Consider the following 19798-nt stretch of genomic DNA (forward strand, 5'->3'; position numbering starts at 1 on the left):
ACACGACACAAACTGGATAGCATCTTTGTGTTTTTTCAGCTTACTTGTGTGTGTCCAATTATCTTTTTGCTTATTACTTTTTGTTTTTATTCATTCTTCCCATTGTACAGATAAAGAACCTGTGCGTAAATTGATTGGGAGCTATTACTGAACTATTTCTTCTGAACACTTTTTCTGGGAGGCGAGTAAGATTTCACAGAAGTTGCTAAGCTATGTATACGCTACGTATTCCTGTGTGTTTAAGTAGCCAACTGAGGAGTCTGATGAGCCCTGGAGAGCCTGTGATCTGAGCAGGTTGGTTTCGTGTGACATGTTTAGTATGCGTGCTGTGCGGGGACACACTGTACCTGGTGGCTGGGACCCACTCGGATCTCTCCCTGTGTGCTGTTTAGCCGCCTGCAACAGAAGAGAGGAGGGGAATGGTCGTAAGAAAAAGCAGGAAAATTCTATCAAATAGAAAAACACCACTGAATGATTTAGACGGTCACATTATGAGTCTTGTGAGGCATATTCTTCATATTAAGTCTAGGCGATTTTTCATGTTAAGATGATATGGATATTAATGTCAATTTGAAATAGCAACACAACATAAGGATGGTTTTTGGACAATATATCTGGTGATTATATAACATTCTTCGTGTCAACTGAGCACAGCAGAGACAGCTACAGGGCCCAAAGCTCACAAACACAAACAAACCACCCTGACTTGTGGAACACTGAAGAGAACAAAGAGGCTGAAAGAGTGAGCTCTTGGCAGAGCCTCATTGTTCAGGAGGAGAGGTACAGTACACCACCTCACCCCCACCTGCACCCCCACCCCCATTACCCTCAAAGGGAGAGATGATATGAGAGTAGCGGCAGGCACCGCTGAAATGGCTGCCTTTGCGAAAAAGAGAGCCTGTCACCATGGCAACCACAATTTAATAACAGTGTTCCGATCTCCAGCTGCAGTGGATTAAAGAAAATGACAAGACCCCCCTTCCGTAAAAGCCCCCTTCCCGTTGCCACGGCAATGCGAGAATATTTTTCATATAGTCCCTGCGCGAGAGAGCGGCCCAGAAACTGTCACAATGATTTGCATCCGGAGAAACTCTCACTCCATTCGCAGGGAGGTGAGGGTAGTGAAGGGGGCGGGGGGGGGGTGCCGTCAGGCTGAACCTGGCTGGAAACCGGAGAGACTGTGCTCTGCTTGCCTGGTTGTGTTTCAAGTCTTCAAATCATAAACCTCTCTTCTGGGTATGTTTCATAAACACCAATCTCCCCCCTCCAATCCTACACAACCACATCCTCTGTGCAGGAACATTCTGGAAGGAAGGGAAAGTCCATACGGTGGACAGATGCACAGGGCACGGAACTGGCTGCAATATTAAACAAATCTCCGCTCATGAAAGAGAAATATGTTGGAAAATAAATGAGGTAGGCCTCGGATTAAGTAGTCTTTTCTTCAAAAGGGAAAGGGGAGTTTCAGCTTCACTTACAGACATACACTTTATTCTGTTCTTTCAACTATTAATTTTCATACTCCTGTGCAGATGGACAGCAACAGGATTGGAAACAGCCTTGCCAAGAGCCCATACTGTGTGTAACGTGCAAAAACCAGGTGATCTCTGGACAGGCCACTTTCAGCTGTGTGTCAAGTCTGTGAGACAAGGCCTGGGAATAGCAGCAGGGCTCCTGAACGCGTCTGCTAGAAGCATTTTGGCAGAGCGAGGAGACGGCAGGCGCTTGCACAGGACAGGGGAATCTATAGGCAGTCATAGCACAACCTTTCCAAACTTGACACTGAGAGTTTGGAGGCAATTCTTATAAGCAAGAAGGAAAATGAACAAAAACTGTATAAAATTAGCATCAACAGACATGCTGATTTTTACTTTATAACTTTCTTTACTTTTTAAGTTTAAAAAGACGTTAAGATGAGCGTCATATTTTTGCAATCAAAAAGCCATAACATAAAACAAACTTATGTCCAACTATCAGCCAGCTCATCCACAGTGTTCAACTCTCCATTAGATTCAGCAGACTAAGCCAGCAAGTGTCATGGTTAAGTCTTTCCTGAGTTCAGGAGAGAGGCCATGGCACAGTTCTACTTAACTTTAAAAAATGCTACGTTCAGAATTATTTTTTACGGTGGGTTAAAAAGTACAATACAAGAAACTGCCCTGCTGTCCCACTGAACATATTTCACAACGCCCAAATAAAAAGCAACATTAACTTCCATGTGTATGCAAAAAACAAAAACAATCTTCTCTGCACACCCTGTGCACTTTCTGCTAATATGGAAACAATCGAAGCTTTAAGTTAAAGTCTTTAGTATTTATGGTATTCAAAGTATTTATAAAGATCATTTTAAAACAACTCACATTGACCAGTGCTTATAATAATGCTTATAATAATGTCATGCTTCTAAAATAAAGTTAGAAACTACGAATCACAAGTCTTAATAACAACAATTTACAGACACATGAAAAACATGGATTTAACTGGCTTTGTCTGTCCGCTCAGATACAAATTCCATGATCAAATTCATCGGATTTTCATGATGAAAATAATATTGTCATTAAACTTCACATTAGAAATCCACAACTAAGGCACTGAAAGTGCTCATTGTATTAACTTGATGTATTACTTGTTTATTACTCTTACAGACACATCTTATTTTTTGACATTAAGGACAAAAGCAGTGCCTTAATATCACATGTAACCATAATAATTCTATTAAGCATCAAAACATCACAGAATATGTTCTTTTTTAAGTTATGGGTTAACTTCATTCATAACTTTTCTAAAGCCTAATATATAATATATTATATATGCATATATGTTTGTGTTAGCCTATTAGTTATCAGCGCGCATCTTTTACAATTCAAGATAGATTAGGCATGTCCCACTCATTGTTTTAAAGTAAACTTGTCACGACTGTTTTCTGAATGAAATCCAATCCACCGCAAATTCCCCGCATAACATTTAACTCCACCACGAGAACAGTAATCAAGACAAACCCCGCCCCTTCCACCAATATCATCCAATCCTCGCACGACTGTAACACTGTCATAACATTGCATAAATACAGTGAAAGGCTCAAACTTTTCCTGATAATAATGCTAACGCAAAGAATGCTACTTGAACAGGAGTCTCCGCGCTTCTGCACAGTGAGTACAAGCGTGCACAAAGCTCCCGTTCGCCTCCAACGCCATGTCATCTCAATTGTAAACACGAGAACATAGAGTACTGCAAAATGGAGTCCTCAAAATCAAAGGTTCTCTTTCTAACAAGGCAACAAAAATAAGAAAGTTGGGTCAACAACATTACGAGTCGCTACTGCCATGGCCGATCTCCATGTATGCTGCTGAATACATTGTAGCGGCGCTGGCTAATGTAATGCTAGCCAGGCGAATTCTAACAAGCCACTTCGCTCAAGGTATATGGTGTGTATTCTACAACGCTGCAACACAGCGAATACCGATTTTATTCAGAGTATGGTGGTGACATGCGTTCGACATAACAATTGATGTCACTGACAAAGAAATAACGCTACGCCGGCAAGGATAAAAATCCTAAAAGGTAAACACGTAAGTGAGTGCAGCAGGAATACAGACAGCGGCAAGTACAGCGCAGATTTACAGCTTAACAGGTGAACCGGAATGTGCAAAACCTACCTTCGCGGACTGAATAAGTCGTCCATGATGTAAACGAAGCAATTGCGTTTTTAAATTTACAGTTTGTCGCCTATGGTCGTTTACACAAACTCTCCTTTCGCACCTATTTCTAGGTACTCAAAATGGAGGCTCAGGCAATCGCTCGGTGAGATTTTCACTGAGCTTGTGCTGTGACCTCAGCCTTCACGCACAGCGTACAGAGTTCCCGTTCCGACAGACACAACTGAGCATGTGCCACGACCTTACACACAGACACACGCTGGAAACGCAATCCATCTCCTCCGCACGTCTGCTCCATAAACAAGGCCGAGTCGCGAGGTTGCTGACGCCCCGTACAGCATACCAAACAAGCGGAGCGGGGAGGGAGGGAGACAGCCGGAGAGGGTGATAGACTGTGATTGAGTGGGGCCCCGGTTAAGGGGGCTCACAAGATGCAACGGCGGAGATGAAACGCAGCGCCTATGCAAGCCCCCAGATTCTCAAACCCTCTTTCCCCCCTTTTTCGCGATTTCCGGGGGAATAAATGGAAATCCTTTATTATCAGCTCACATGACTGTTGTGCCAGCCCTCTGTGATGGCTTTGCAGGGTTTATTTTCTTCACAGAGCCCATCTTTACCAGCAGCTTTTGCTTTCATTTCTGGCTGCATTTCATTCATGGAATATGAGATAAGAGATAGAATATGCCTGAACAGAAATTCAGAAGACACATATTCTCCCATACAATTGAAAAGTTCAATATTTAACTTCTATACCAAGGATGTCTGAACTAAAACATTTGAACACCTCCCGTCTGAATAGGGGTCTGCAGTTCATAGCACTGGAGCTTTTTCCAAATATATATCCAAGCACATCTATTTGAATATTTTACTTCTATACCAAGGGTGTCCGGACTAAAACATTTGAAAACCTCCAGTCTGAATAGGTGTCTGCATGTTATAGCACTGGAGCTCCAAATATATATATCCAAGCACATCTATTGTCAGAATTTCAAAGACACTGAAGACACAAAATTATCCCGATTTAATTCAAGGGAAAGACATAGCTCACAAGCTCAAACATCTAGAGGAGGGTAGAGCTTGGTCTAAAGTTGAAATGTTTCAAGAACTACTCTCATCAAAGCTGTGTAAGCGTTCAGACAAACTTACTCTGAAAGTTGATTGCTTACAGTACAATCTACTATACTCTGTAGCAGGAGAATACATGTAAATTAGGGATGCAACGGTTTTCGGTATTTTATCGAACCGTTCGGTTCGCCCTGTTCGGTTCGGTTGACCCAGGTGAACCGCGATATTACGGTATGGGTGACATTAAACTTTTAATTTAATATGTGGTTATAATGAATGCACGCATGTATTGGGCGATAGCCATGACTGCTTGGGACCCAGGGGACTGAGTTCTGCGCTCCACAACCATGCAACAACCAATCAGAATTGTACTGACTTTCCCAAGAGCCAATCAGCGCTCTGAATGCAGACGCTGGAGATCCATATGAGGAGAAACGAAACTTTCCCTGTTGCAGCACGATCATGGCGAGTCATCAAGAAACGGAGAAAAGAAAATTTGAAGGCATCGTCATCTTACAAATCAGCTGTATGGGAACATTTTGGGTTCAGTGTGGAGTATGATGACAAAGGGAAAAAGATCGTCAGCAAGCGAGGCACGGTGTGCAAGCATTGCTTTACTACGATCGCCTACTCCACAGGTAATACATCCAACATGTTGCCACTTGACCCGTCATCACCCGGCTGTAACTCTAAGTGGAGCAGCACGGTTTGTCGCCGAAAACACAACCATCCATTGCTGCAGCATTTCAGCAACAATATGCTTATAATTCCGAAAAACACAAGGCAATATCCAACTCAATGGGCGTCTTCATAGGGAAAGACATGCAGCCCTATTCAGTAGTTTTAGGCACGGGATTCCGTCAAATGATAAAGACCATTGATCCTCGTTTTAATATCCTCTCCCGCACGCATTTCAGCAGCAAAATAATTCCAGAACTGTATGAAGTGACTAGGAGAGAGGAGGTTTGTTCTGTTGTTCTTTAAGGGTGTATTTATAACAGTTAAGTATTTTCTAGGGTTTAAGTGTGTGAATGACAATGTTTGTTGTTTGAGTTTATTGAATAATGTCAATGTTTACATTTCACATTACTTTACAGTATACTGCACTTTACTATTTTTAATATTGCCTGTTTTTGACAGAAGGCCAGAATAGTGTTCCTTGTTTAAAATACATTTTGTGATTTGACTTAATATGTGCCCTTTTTACATTTAATTGCATCTTGCATTGTCTCTGCAAGTGTGAGTAGAAGCACCTTGTTGACTTAAAATAGAAAAGACAAATATAACCTAATGCGTGTTAGCGGCAGGATAATATTGATATATCGAAACCGAACCGTTACCGTGGCCCAAAAACCGTGATACAAACCGAACCGTGGCCACACTGTACCGTTGCATCCCTAATGTAAATGTAATGTAAAATAAACTGTAATTATAGAACTTTATCTACATTCAATCACAATACAATTGGAAACACTTTGAACCTCAAAAGTTTAACCACGTTTAAAAGAGAGACTTATGTTTGTTAAAACTGTTAAAGGGTAAGACCATGCTTTAAAAAAAGCTCTTCTTCAATACAGCTGGTTGAAGAAGCAGAATAATTCCACTATAATTCTGGCCACATCTGAAAACAGATCACCTTATTATATTTTAGCCTCCATGAAAAGGACACACACACACACACACACACACACACACACACACACACACACACACACACACCCAGTGACCTTCAAAGTTTGTTTAACACTGAGATAGTTTGTTAGCAGCAGCATAATGTGCTGCGTTAAAGGGCCATCACTAAACTGTAAACTCCCACAAAAAATCTGCTGAACCTGAAATAATTATTGTTACAGCACCAAGGTGCATTCTGGGACGGACTACCAAAACTAAGATCTCCAAAGGGAGATACCACCACCAGCCAAACCAACACTATTATTAAATCCAAAAAGTGTGGTACATACAAGACATCCAAAACTCTGTAAATATATTTCGCAGGCACACTTGACAGCTGAAGCTGCAAAGGCAGCACAGGGATCTCAGTGACAACAAACTTCGGACAGATAGATTCAAGTTTCAGACATGTAACCTTTTTCTTCTATCAAGTAAATGTCAGGCTGCTCCGTCCACAATGCTACTGATTTGTGTGATTGTGGTCTCAATGACCATTTATATTTCATTAGTTCTGCAAAGCAGGTGTACAGATGGGGACTGGGCAGTCTCATAAGCATGACTTCTCTATCAGGTAGGAGGTTCGGCTAGCGTTGTATGTAAACTTAGCTGTGTGTAAACTATTTTGAACAGGAGGGGTTTGTTGAATGAGAAAAACTGTGCGTTTCCTTTATGTGTGAGGATGCTTCTTCTAAAAAGAAATGTCTCAAAATGTTCTCGCTAGGTCTTGTTCCAAGAAGCAACCCGATGTTGTCATACAGCTCCATAAACGCAGAAAGAAACAGCCATTTGTTTCCTAGGGTATCCATCAGAAGGCTGAGCCTATAGGTGGGGTCTATGACTGGGGTCATTCTAGCACCAGCTTCCAAAATTGACAATCTTGGTCTAATCTTAAACTGTACTACGGTTGGTAATGTACTGTGCACACTGCACAGTACACAATCTGGCATAGCTGTGCAAGAGATATTTTGTACAACCAACTACATCCCTTGACAATGACAGTGCAAGAGATTACCCAACCTAACAATGACCAGCTATCAAATTCCAATGCAGCCAATTAAAGCATGTATATGGAGGCCCAGTAAAGAATAATTGGGAGAAAATCTCAGTTATAGCAGAGTGTCGGATCTGTTGGTTAAAGAGCAGTAGGCTAATATTTCATATTCCTCAACATGTATAAGCCCTAACCCCCCCCTTAAACGTAAAGTTCAAACATGCTACAGGACTTCTGCACAACACTGCAAGACACAACTGCTTACAGTGCCCACAGTGCAAACAGCACACGTGAACCTCTGAGAGCAGGCCTATCTTCTGTCTTCTCCACTTTCGGTGACCCTGCTATCTTGATTTGCACAGGAACACACTCAACAAAACATCCCGTCACAGACTTATGACTTTACATCAAGCCAGAAGTCACCAAACACAGAGAGAAGGTATCTGCGTTCGTGACTTTTCCTCTAAGCACGGGCCAAGCCAAGAGCATGTGTTTAGCATTAGGAGCTTGACTGCAGGGCTAAATGAAGTGAGAAAAAGCTGCAGAACAGGGAAAGTGAATTTATCACCCAATACTTTCTGCCAAGGCAGAAATGTAAAATAATAAAAAACACTGGAGCGGGATGATAAACAGCCAGGGAGCAGGCAATAGATCCAAATAACCTTATTTCACTCTTGCAACAGATCTCACAGTCCATGAGGAATGATATTTTTGTGTCGGAGGAAATGATCATTCAGATCCACGGACCTGAATAGTCAAGGCCACCAGCCGAGGGATTTAGTAATGAAGCTTACTGCAGAAGGGCCCGACTGTGTTGCCTTTAACAACAGTGTAATACGAAAAGTATACTAAGCAAACTTTCAAGCAAAGTTTCAGTTGCACAGAAACTCTAGCTGAGCGACCCAATGTTACGCATGCACAAAATAGAAGACTCCCTGAAGTCACCAAAGGAATGAATGAAAGCAATAGTAACACATTAACAGCAGTGAACAGGGTGGATTCTTTTTCCCTCTGTGGTTTTTGATGACACAAAAGCCATCTCATTGAGGGAAGTGAATAAAGGATGGCTGGGGATCGTGTATCACTGACGCACACAGTGCAAAACTGTAGGTCCTCTCCTCACACAGTAACAATGTCCGAGCGCTTTGTCACCAAGCTAAACCGCTGACGTCGACTGAATTGGACTTACGGGTCAGAGGAGGCGGTGTGTGTTTACAACAGACCACGACCCCCCAGGTTAGAGGAAAAGCTATTCACACTGCAGCCGGGCCTCAAGCGATTTGTTAAGATTATCCCAGAGTTGCTTTGGGGAGAAAGGATGGGGCTATGGAGGGGGGGGGGGGGGGTGGTAATCGCAATGTATCCACAAACTAGGCGTGCGACGGCACAGAACGGGCCTTCATGTGCCGTTCCGGGGGCTGGCCTAAGGTGGGAATACAGGGATGGATGTAGGAAGGAGAGGAGAGGAGAGGAGAGGAGAGGAGAGGAAAATCAGTCCTTACCTTGTCTCTGGGTTGTATCCCAAGATGTAGAAGAAGGAGTCGATGCGGGCTTTGAACTCCTTGGCGGCGAATATGTCAGAGAAGTGGGTGATGTTGCACTTCCCTCTGCACCACACACACACAACAACAAAAAACAGGTTAGTTTATGATTCCACTTGCAGATCCACAACAATGCCAGGGTGCAGTGAGTGGACGTTTGAAAGCACAGAACTGAAAGTGAAGAGGGATCTGTGTGTGCACTTTTGTTTTGAGTGTCTTTGTGTGTGTTTGAACTGGAAGAACAGGGGGGAAGGCTACCCCCCACCCACCCGAGTCATCAACAGCAGCAGCAGGTCTCGAGTCTCTAACTTTCATTCCTCTCCAGGTAAATCACTACCGCTGCAGCCCAGATAAAAGATGAATGCTTGCACCATACAGACACACACACAGACTCACAGACTCACTCACACACACACACACACACACACACACGCTCAGCAAGCACTGCACAGCTACATCTTGATAGCATTTTGTATTCTGATACATTTCTGCTCTCCCTCCCTTGCTCGGTGCCTCTCTCTCTCTCTCTCTTACTCTTTTTCCTCTCAAGAGTGTCTGGGCCTATCAAAATAATAGGCATCACAGTGGCCCGGGAGCCCTACTGAGACACAATACACCTCGCCCTGGCCAGATAAAAGGCGTGCGTGGGTCCGACTGCCATTACAGCATCCCACTGGAATTTGGCAAAGTTGATCTAAAGCCCTGTAATAAGTCAAATCAAAGGGGGCTCCACGGCGGCAGGGGTTGCAGCCAATTTGCCCTGGAATCAGGGGGTCCAGGGAAGTGGCTTTGTGTGCTGCTTCTGCTGCTGCTGCTGCCGCCTCGACTACGGTGCTTCCAGATGGTTTGTGTTAAGGAAGGCGAGAGAGAGGCAGGAAAAGAAAGATGAAGATGAAAAAAGGTATATAAAGGAGAGAAAGAAGAGAGGATATCTGGTTTCAGGATACAGACAATATCCATGCCGGTCCAGAAAATAGGAGACTATAGACAGACATTTTCCGTGAGCAGTGAGGAGGACTGTTGCTGCAGACAGTGAAGATCACACAATGGATTTTCCTCCTGGCTTTACAGCTCATCAAACTCAGCTATCAGAGGAACTGGATGGAAGCTTTGTCAAGTCCGTTCCATAGAAAGCCAGACAGAATCTCTCATATCACACCCACCAGTCCATACACTTGACACATGAGTATATGAATTCCTATTTTGCATGGATAAATGCGTGCTTGCGTGTATGCACAAAAGAAACAAACACAGATGCAAAGCTGATCTCCATAAAACTGGGCCAGCCTACTTTCCGTCCACATAGTGAGTGCATGCACAAATACGTGTACCTGTGTGTGTGTGTGGGTGTGTGTGTGAGTAAGGGGGGTGTATTACCTGAGAGCAGCAGCATGGTACGTGTCCACATAGTCAGAGATGAAGAGCTCTCTGCTCTTGACCACGGGGTCAGTGATGACCAGATCCCTGCCAGAGTCTGCAGGAGCACACATGAAAGACAGGGTCAGCACACAGGTGCACATGTACATGTACACACACACACACACACACACACATCAAGAAACATACATTAATACCAAAGAGCTGACTTGCACACTCAGACAAGGTATTTCCCTAGCCACCAATGCCATGGATATAAAAAAGTGAATATATTATCACACAAAAATACACATGAACTTCAAGACACGCACACACATAATTTACATGAAGGAAAATAGTAATTTCCACTACATAACCATAAGGGTCTGTGGTAATTCACCTCCAAGAGGCTGGCATTTAAAATGTAAATGAAAATGACTTAAAAACCACTACGTTTTTCTTCCAGAAATTCAGAGAAAATATTCATACTTTTTTTTCTCAAGGCAAGATAAAAGTGCTACATTTGTCAAAGCCAGTTATTATTCTAGGTCAGTGGGTTTTAAGTGGGTGTTCTGCACAAATATTATAGCACTGGAAAGGAAAACACCAAATGTGTGTGTGTGTGTGTTCCATCTTCACTGCGCTGGACAGTGAGTGAGTAGTGAGCAGAGGTTTTGTGTGCGTGCGTGTGTGTGTGTGTCTGGCACAATGACACGAGGCGATAACGACTCCGCTGTCTGTCTAGAGTGTCTGCCTCAAACAGAAGGCTTATTACAGCTGGCTGGGACATGTTAGGAGTCGGCCGGGGGCTGGGGGTATTGTGTGTGGCCATCATTACAGTGACAAATGCCACCACACACACACACCACGAGGAAGCCTGTGGATGAGCGTTTGTCATGTTTCGCTCTCACTCTCCCCCTCTCCCCTCGTAGGCTGAGGACAATCACAGGCGGCCATGTCAGACAGCTTGTCTGTGGCGTGCACCAAACAGTCTGTCTCTCTCTCTCTCTCTCTCTCACACACACACACACACACACACACACACACACACACACACACACACAGGCACACACACACACACAGGCACACACACACACACACACACACACACAGGCACACACACATGCCTACGTGTCTGACTCGCAGCCAGGCAGCTCTGAGGAATGCACAGGCAGTGCAGAGAGGAGGGGGAGTGTGTGTATGTGTATGTGTGTGTGTGTGTGTGTGTGTGTGTAGAGGGGGTTGCTGGGTAAATGTCTGCTGATTTTATTAGAGCTAAATCAAAGCAGTACTGCCACTAGCTGCTGGATGCACTCTGGAACACCCAGTGAGGCTGCACCTCTGTTGCTGCTATCGCTGCCATTTTACCCATCATCCCCTGCTGGCTATGTGTGTGTGTGTGTGGGGGAGTGGGGCAGGGGAGGGCGCTGAAGCTATTTGCACTTGACGCGCTCACCACCCCCAGGGCCCTGTGTTTGATTTGTTTTTCAAGGCAGCGTAGTCAGGGGAACAAAAGCAATGGTGTCCTGTTCTACCTGAGAACAGCTTCACTATGATGAGTAACCTCAGAAGAATAGAGAGAGAGAGAGAGAGAGAGAGAGAGAGCAACAGAGGGGCACAGAGAAACAAGATGGAGGCGACAAACCCTTAAACACATGGTAACACTCTCTCTTGGCTCACACTTGTGTCTTGGGTCTTTCTCCAGAACCCTCCCCACACACACACACACACACACACACACACACACACACACTACATATATCGGACAGAGCCACTCACCGTTCTCATTGTTGCGGTCCTGCACCAGGTGCTGGTAGACGGAGTCGGGCACCTCAGACTGGCGGTAGTACCACTTCACATTCATCAGCAGATGGTCCCGTTTACTCTGCAACAGAGGGAACATGGCAATAAGCCGTCAATAAACGTCAAACACCACAAACAGACAATGCTTGTTTGTTAACGGCTGCACAAACTGGGGCCTGTTTGGCAGATGAGGGGAGAGGAGGAGGAGGAGGAGGAGGAGGAGGAGGAGGTGGAGGTTTGCTCCCCCCGTCTTAAGCTGGCCAAAAAACCTTCAGTAGAGGCCAGTCAATTAAAAAGGGATTGAGCACATTTAATTCTTCAATAAAGTAAACAGAGCATCACTAGGCAAGGCCCCCAAACTGGAGGGAGATGATAAAAACGTGGAAAAATCTGTTTCCAGCATACCAAGCCCCCCGCCTCCTTGTTCTCTCTCTCTCGTTCATGCAATGAAATGCAGTCATTTTTCCATGAATTTCACAAATGAGGTCATAAAATGCATCTCAACTCCCAACACACATCTGTGTGGTACAGACGCCATCACACATTTGAGCACAGCACGCACATGTGTGTGTGTGTGTGTGTGCATATGTGAGTGTGAGTGAGAGAGAGAGAGAAAAAGAAGAAAGAGAAAGAGAGAGGGGCCTGGTGTCATTTAGTCAGCCAGATAACCTTCCCCGCTCCCCTGGCTCCCGCCTGCACTTTGAACTGTGCCACCCGCTGTCAGAGAGGGGGACTGCAGGCAGCGGGGAGATGCAGGAGGGGGGTGTAGTACACCCAGAACAGCAGCAGGTGGCAGAACTGAGGCGCCAACCAGCCCTGCCAGAGGCATTTTCAGTGTTAAAGACAAGGGGGAGTGAGAGGGAGGCGGGGGAGAGACAGAGAGAAAGAGAGGGGGGAGGGAGAGAGAGAGAGGGGGAAAAAGAGGCCAGGCAACAAGAGGGAAAGGGCACAGCAGTGTTTATACTCACTGACATGAAATATTTATTACCCTTCCGACACAAACCCAACCCAACTGACCGTTCAAACTCTTTTTAAAACAAGCATTAAATAAAGGAGAAAAAAGAGGTAGGGAGTGGGGGGTGGGGGCAAATGGGCAGAATGGAGGCAGCCAGAAATCACAGCCATCTTTCACATGGCTGCAGATTACCACATTCCCCACAAAGCTGCCTAGGCCACCAAGCCAGGGAGGAGGAAAAGGGAGGGAGGCTGGGTGGTAACACAGACAGAAACACACACACACACACACACACACACACACACTGGGTGGATCTAAGATCCAAGTGCTTTCCAAGCTTTTACACACAAAGCTGGATCTCCAGCCCTCTCCCTCTCTCTCTCAAACACACACACACCAAAAACACACTCATCAAACACACACAGAGACACACACACACACACACACACACACACAGAGGCTTCAGTCTCTGTGGGCCCTGCTGCACGCTGGAGCATGAGGTCATTGTTGAGCAATGCTAAGCCTGCTAGTACCTCTCATTATGTTAGTGGAAAAGTCTGTAGAGAGGCCTGGAGAATTAGCTGTGATCCTCTCCTACTCCAGCCATACTGCAACCAGCCAGCCGCTGTTCTACAAGTGTAATTCAGCCACTGTCATCTCATCCCAAACACACACAGACACACAGACACAGAGAGCTTCTAACGCGCGCTACTCGACACTTTAGAAACACCTACGCACTTGCTGGGGAGTATGACCTCAAGCAGCAAGATAAAAGAGGGGAGAGGGAGGAATAGACTTTCACACACACAGACCAGGTTTTATAAAAGTAATACTTCCTGGGCCGCTATCAACACAACGTCTTCTAAAACAAAAGATGCTATTGTGATACATTATCACAGTATGGAATGATATGGGAGGGAGGGGGAGAGATAGAAAGAGAAGGAGGTATTTATGCTCATCAGGAACATTGTTCTTGAAGGGTTTTAGCGAAGTGGAGGGAGGCACTCGTGTTCCACTGACGTGCTCGAGGGAAAGATTTAAAGATTGCAACACCTCCCTCCTGCTCATACAAGCATTTGTTCTCTCATTCCCTCTCTCAGACACACACTATCTCTCTCACACACACACACAAACACATATTTATGATGATTTAATCAGATTCAGTTAGAGTGGTGGAGGCAAGAGTGCATCTTCGCCACTTCAATTTATGGCCTGGAGAATTAACAACCCCACTGTAGGTCATAAAACACAGCGCTCTGACAGCCTCCGACACGGAAGACACGGGAAAAAGAGGAATCACCCAAGGTACGCACTCGCATGCACAAGTCATGGACAGACCTCGGTCATTGCTCTCGCTCTCTCTCTCACACACACAAATACATACACACACACACACAATTACAGACACACACACAGACACACACACAGACACACACACACACACACACACAATCACATACATAAATACACAAAACTGCATCTCATGACCTTTCAGACATGTCTACAGTCTACAAATGACCGCTGAAACGTCTGTTTTATTATGAAAGTCTAATAGCCTAATTATGTGTGCATGTGCAGAATCATCCAGATAAGCACTTTCAGGCAGAGAGAGAGAGAAGAGAGAAAAGAGAGAAGATATGGAGCAAATGAGGAAGAGAGGGTGAGAAAGAGAAGAGAGGGTGAAGAGAGGGAGGGATAGAGAGAGTGGCCCCATTAGAATCACAATGCTGAATTGATTAGTGGCATTCCAAACAGCATTTGGAGCTGCAGCCGCTCCGACTGTGAGCTGCAGGCTCCTCCTGCTCCCACTGAGCCTGTGTGTGTGTGATCGCAATTTACCCCAAATTTCCACCAACTAAACGCTCCCTTCTCCTCGATTCCCACCTCTTTCACACACGTACACACACACACACACACACACACACACACACACACACACACACACACACACACACACACACACAGAGTGCCAGGCTGAGACTGCCAGTGAACCAGCGAGAGAGAGAGAGAGAGAAAAAAAAAAACACCTTCCACATCTCCCCCTGTTCATTCCTTTAACCCGACCACTTTGCACCCAATATTCCTGAGTAGCGCCATTCAGGGCAGGAAATGGAGCCGGGCTCTGGGCCCTTTAGCCGCCCTGTGTGCTCTGTCTGCTGCCCCCTATCCCAGCACTGAGGGACCAGTCAACCACCCCCACCCCCACCTAAACTCCATGCCAAGGCCAGGCTGACTCTACTGGGCCTGGAAGTCTAATGGCTCTGGAAGCAGCTTTTGTCTGGATGTAGAGGCTTAGACCTGGGAGTCAGCAAGCACTACCAGCAAAGAGGAGGAGGAGGAGGTGGTAGACACCCTTTCCCTCCTTCCCCCCTGGGTGCAATCCACCAACACAAATAAGGGAAAGAGAGGGAGGGAGAGGGGGGTGGAGGAGTGAGAGGGGTAAAGAGGGAGCGAACTGTGTGAGAAAGTGTGAGTGTGTGTGGATGCGCAGCTGGGAAACAGAGAGTGCTAGTAATTACAGCAAAGCCATGTTAAGTCCTCCCAAAGCCAGGCAACAGAATGGTCTGATACGCCACAGAAGTTAGAGAAGTGAGGGGGGGAGATGGGGAAAACAAAGACAGCGAGAGAGAGAAAGAGAGATAAAGAGAGAGAGAGAGGGAGAGAGGGGGGAAAAAAAGGTGAAATTTATGGGCCAGGCTGGGAGTGTGGGCCTGGAAGGGGGACGAGGGATAGGGAGAGAGAGAGAAAGAGAGAGAGAGCAGTGAGTTTTAACAGCCGTGTTAGCCGAGCCGAGTGGCCTTTTCAGGGCTGCTCAGGAGCCTGCACCGCGCTCGTTAAACAAAATAAGCCTGGAGAAGGAGGGAGTGAGAGGGAGCACACACACACACACACACACACACATACTGTAAGGCTGTAAGAAATTACTGCACATCTAAAAACAAACATAAAACACCTGAAAATGGACTTGGGCTCGCTCGCTCACTCACTCACTAACTCCCTCCTTCGCTCCGCCTCTCTCTCCCTCCCTCTCTCTCTCTCTCCCTCCCTCCCTCTCTCTCTCTCCCGCCCTCCTCCCCGTTTCCTCCTCTCCTGTCTCCTTCTATGACCACATTCCCGCTTGGAAACAAATGGTGACCTGACAGCTCTTTTCCCCCTTAACCGCCTCTGCGGAAGCTACGGAGGGGACAATCAAGCCCTCAATCATTTGGCAAATTGCGGCTCGGGCTCATTTGGGAGCTTAGTGGGCGGTTAGCAGAGTGTGGAGACACGGCTGTTTCTATCGGTGCGCCAGCGGTGAGACGCTAGCGATGACCTGTTAATAGAGTACATGAACAGGAGGATTCATATGGAGAGTCCTGAGGGAGGCGTGTGTGTGTGTGTGTGTGTGTGTGTGTGTGTGTGTGTGTGTGTGTGTGTGCGTGCGTGCGTGCGGTATCAATCCAAAACGGTGGGGATTAAGATGGGCTTCAGGGCGGAGGGGGAGAGGAGACAGACAGGTAGAGTGCCTGCAGCGCCACTGCTGCCTGCTGAGGGGGTATGTGAGTCAGGCTCACAAGATGGCTGCTCCCCCTGCTGACGGACACACGCTGGTCCCGCCCCCTACTTACTGGTGTGTGTGTGTGTGTGTGTGTGTGTGTGTTTGATAAAAAAAAAAAATCCCACACAAATGTTATTATTTTTTTCAATGGGGATGCTATGAAAATTACATGGGGTTGAATCCCAAGTGTAAATCCTGTGCAAATAATCTACACCATATGTTGACATGTGCAAAACGATGGGGTGTTTAAGCTCAAGACGTTTGCAAAAGTGTGCTTATGGTACAAAAAACAGGTCACACCTTAATGAACAAAAAATATGAGCACACTAAGGGATCCATGTCAGGGGTTTTCCCCTATAAGGCGAGAGCTGAAGACACACACACACAAAAAAAGAACATGGCCGCCACAGCTGGAGTCCTTTGTGAGACCATGGGATCCCTCTGACATGAATGTGTGCTTGTGGTGGCCAGAGGAGAGAGTTCAGCCACAGCCTGTTCCTCGTCTAACACCCTTTAACACCCTAACATTGACACACACACACACACACACACACACACACACACACACACACACACACACTCTTATATGCTGGAGAGAGTGTACGGGTAAAGCTGAGCAGAGCCAGTTTCCCTGTCCCCACTGGCCCCTGCCGCACACACACACTCACAGGAAACGTGTGTTTATTTTCCAAATGTTTAGATTGTGCTTCTATTTCGCAGCCTATATCCAAACTCCCCCTGACCCCATCCGACGCTCCGGTTACAGCCACGAGGAGCCGCTGAAATAGGGAGGAGGAGTGGGAGAGGGGGAGGAAGAAGAAGAAAGGGGAGAAAGATGGAGGGGGGGTAGCAGGATCTATGACTTCCTCCAGGAGGTAAAGGCAGGAAATGGACTCTAAAACCTCAGAGGGTGGGGGTGGAGGGGGAGTGTGTGTGTGTGTGTGTGTGTGTGTGTATGTATGTATGTGTGTGTGTCAGTGAAAGAGAGCTAGCGCGTGAGAGAGAGTTGCTCCAGTGCTCCCGAGCTGATCGTGTTGCACACTAAACCATCCCAGGAATTTCTGAAACATTTATGAAGATAAATACACAGACATCCACACACACACACACACTCCCCACACATACATTCACAACTTTGATGCAGGGCCGTAGCAGGTCATGAGGAAAATGTGTAGCTAGAGGCATTACTTTTTTATTGTTTAAACACACACACACACACACACACACACCCTACTGCTGCTGTAGAAGGTATGCTGCAGTCTATGTGGGCAGTATGGCGCTGGCTTTATGGCATTACCGCAGCAGTTCGCATAGAGCCGGCTAATCTAGAGGCCAAACATGATGTGATTAGTGCCGAGCAGGCAGGAAGAGCAGGCCGCCCCAGCAGCAGCAGCTCCACCATGATGGATGGAGCTGAAGCAGCAGTGTTTCCGTCCAGAGCTGCTCGCCACGCACTTAGACAGTGACCAGACACACACACACACACACACACACACACACACTCTCTCACAAAACGGGTCCATCTGGGGCCCCTGCACACAATGAGTCACACAGCTGTGTGTGCGCGCCACATCCCCATAGAACTCTCAACAGCCCCATTCAACAAACCAGCCTGTGGAACAAAGGCGCACACCAGTGAGCGGGTGAGTGTGTGTGTGCACGTAAGAGTGAGAGTGTGTGGTGGGCTTGGATGTTTGAGGGGGATCTTTTGTAAAAAACCTGTTCTCAGGCTTTCTTAGTAACAAGGTTCTGGTGGTATGAAGGGAAATGCTGGTCTATTTCACACACACACACACACACACACACACACACACACACACACATCTAAAACAGCTGGTGCTGCTCCACACTGTACTCTGCTCTGGCTGTGTGTTACAGTGAGGCTGCCTGATAGCGTACATACTCACATTACTGCCCTGCCCGAGCTCCTCGCAGGCTGAAAGTAATCACGCTAAACAAGTGCTGATTACACGTTTCCTTCCCCGCAAAAAAAAAGAAAAAGAAAAAAAGGGCCGCTGTACACTTTCCTCCTCCTCCTCTGCCTGCCAGCGAGGACGAATGAAGGGGGGGTGAAGGGGAGGAGTTTGTGTGTGTGTGTGTAGAGGGAGGGGGGTCACAGCTGTGACTGCAGTGTGGTCAGGACCTTTGTGCTGATGAGCCCCCGTGTGTGTGTGTGTGTGTGTGTGTGTGTGTGTGTGTGTGTGTGTGTGTGTGTGTGTGTGTGTGTGTCTGGCTGCCCGCGTGCTATTTGGATATTAAATCTGTGCTCGCTTTGAACACAGTCTGCCCATCTGTCATCCGCGCTCCTTATTGGATTTGATGAGCATTAGCCAGTTCAAAGTGGGAGATTTTCATTGTAACAAAACCAGCTAACCATGCCCCCACAACCCCTACACACACACCCACACAAACACACTTTGCCCAACCTCCACAAAGACACAGCCCTACCTCAACACACACACACCGCCCAACCTCAACACATACATACACACGCAACCACTCCTGCCGTTTTCCTAAGCCCCTCCTTCCTCTGCTACTCAAAAACACATACAGTACTCACTCAGACACACAGCCCCTCCTTTTTCACACACACACACACACACACACACACACACACACACACACACCCTCTAAATGAAGTCCTGTGCCACAGCACGCGGCTGGTAACAAAAGCTTGCTACAGAGATCTGAAGATGTTATCAGTGTCGTGCTCTTGTCCCCTTGGCAGAGAGGGAGGGAGGGAGAGAGAAAAAAGAAAAGGAAGAGAGAGAGAGAGAGAGAGAGAGAGAAAGAGAGAGAGAGGGTGTGTTTGTGTGTGTGTGTGAAAGAGAGAGACTCATGCTGCACAAATAATGCTAATTAAGCCTGGCTCTCTGCGAGCCACATCCATCAGGCTCGCTGCAGTAATCATATTCAACACGACAGCCACACTCTAAAACATTTAAAAGTCGCAGCACTCCACATAATCACTCACTCAAACACACACACACTCTCTCCCTCCTGTTGCCAGGCTGCCTACTCTACCCCTGGTGACGCAAGACGAGATGGAGGAAACAGATCCCCCGCCACCCCGCCAAATGAGGAAGTGGGACAGACAGGCGGTAACGTGCGTTCAAAAGAGTCTGCGCCGTGACAATCTATGACAGGTGTGATCACGCCAACCCCCCCCCCCCCCCCTCCTACCTCTCTCCCCTCCCTCGTCTTCTTTCTCCTTTTCTTTTC

At 46.5% G+C, this 19798-nt stretch overlaps 1 protein-coding gene across 3 annotated transcripts in view; it reads right to left on the bottom strand.

Moving 5' to 3' along the window:
* Positions 1–19798, bottom strand: part of rerea (arginine-glutamic acid dipeptide (RE) repeats a) — a 162359-nt gene that overhangs the window by 39804 nt on the left and 102757 nt on the right. For 2 of the 3 annotated variants that reach the window (XM_080854244.1, XM_080854243.1), the window contains exons 5-8: positions 12060–12165; positions 10302–10398; positions 8886–8990; positions 348–396 (exon numbers count right to left, since the gene is read on the bottom strand). In XM_080854244.1, coding sequence (XP_080710370.1) covers positions 348–396; positions 8886–8990; positions 10302–10398; positions 12060–12165 — 357 coding nt within the window. Of the gene's footprint in view, positions 1–347; positions 397–3656; positions 3990–8885; positions 8991–10301; positions 10399–12059; positions 12166–19798 lie in introns of those variants that run through there. The other variant, XM_080854245.1, reaches the window with a different exon arrangement.

The sequence above is a fragment of the Sprattus sprattus genome, assembly GCF_963457725.1.
Source record: "Sprattus sprattus genome assembly, chromosome: 16".
NCBI classification, from domain to species: domain Eukaryota; kingdom Metazoa; phylum Chordata; class Actinopteri; order Clupeiformes; family Clupeidae; genus Sprattus; species Sprattus sprattus.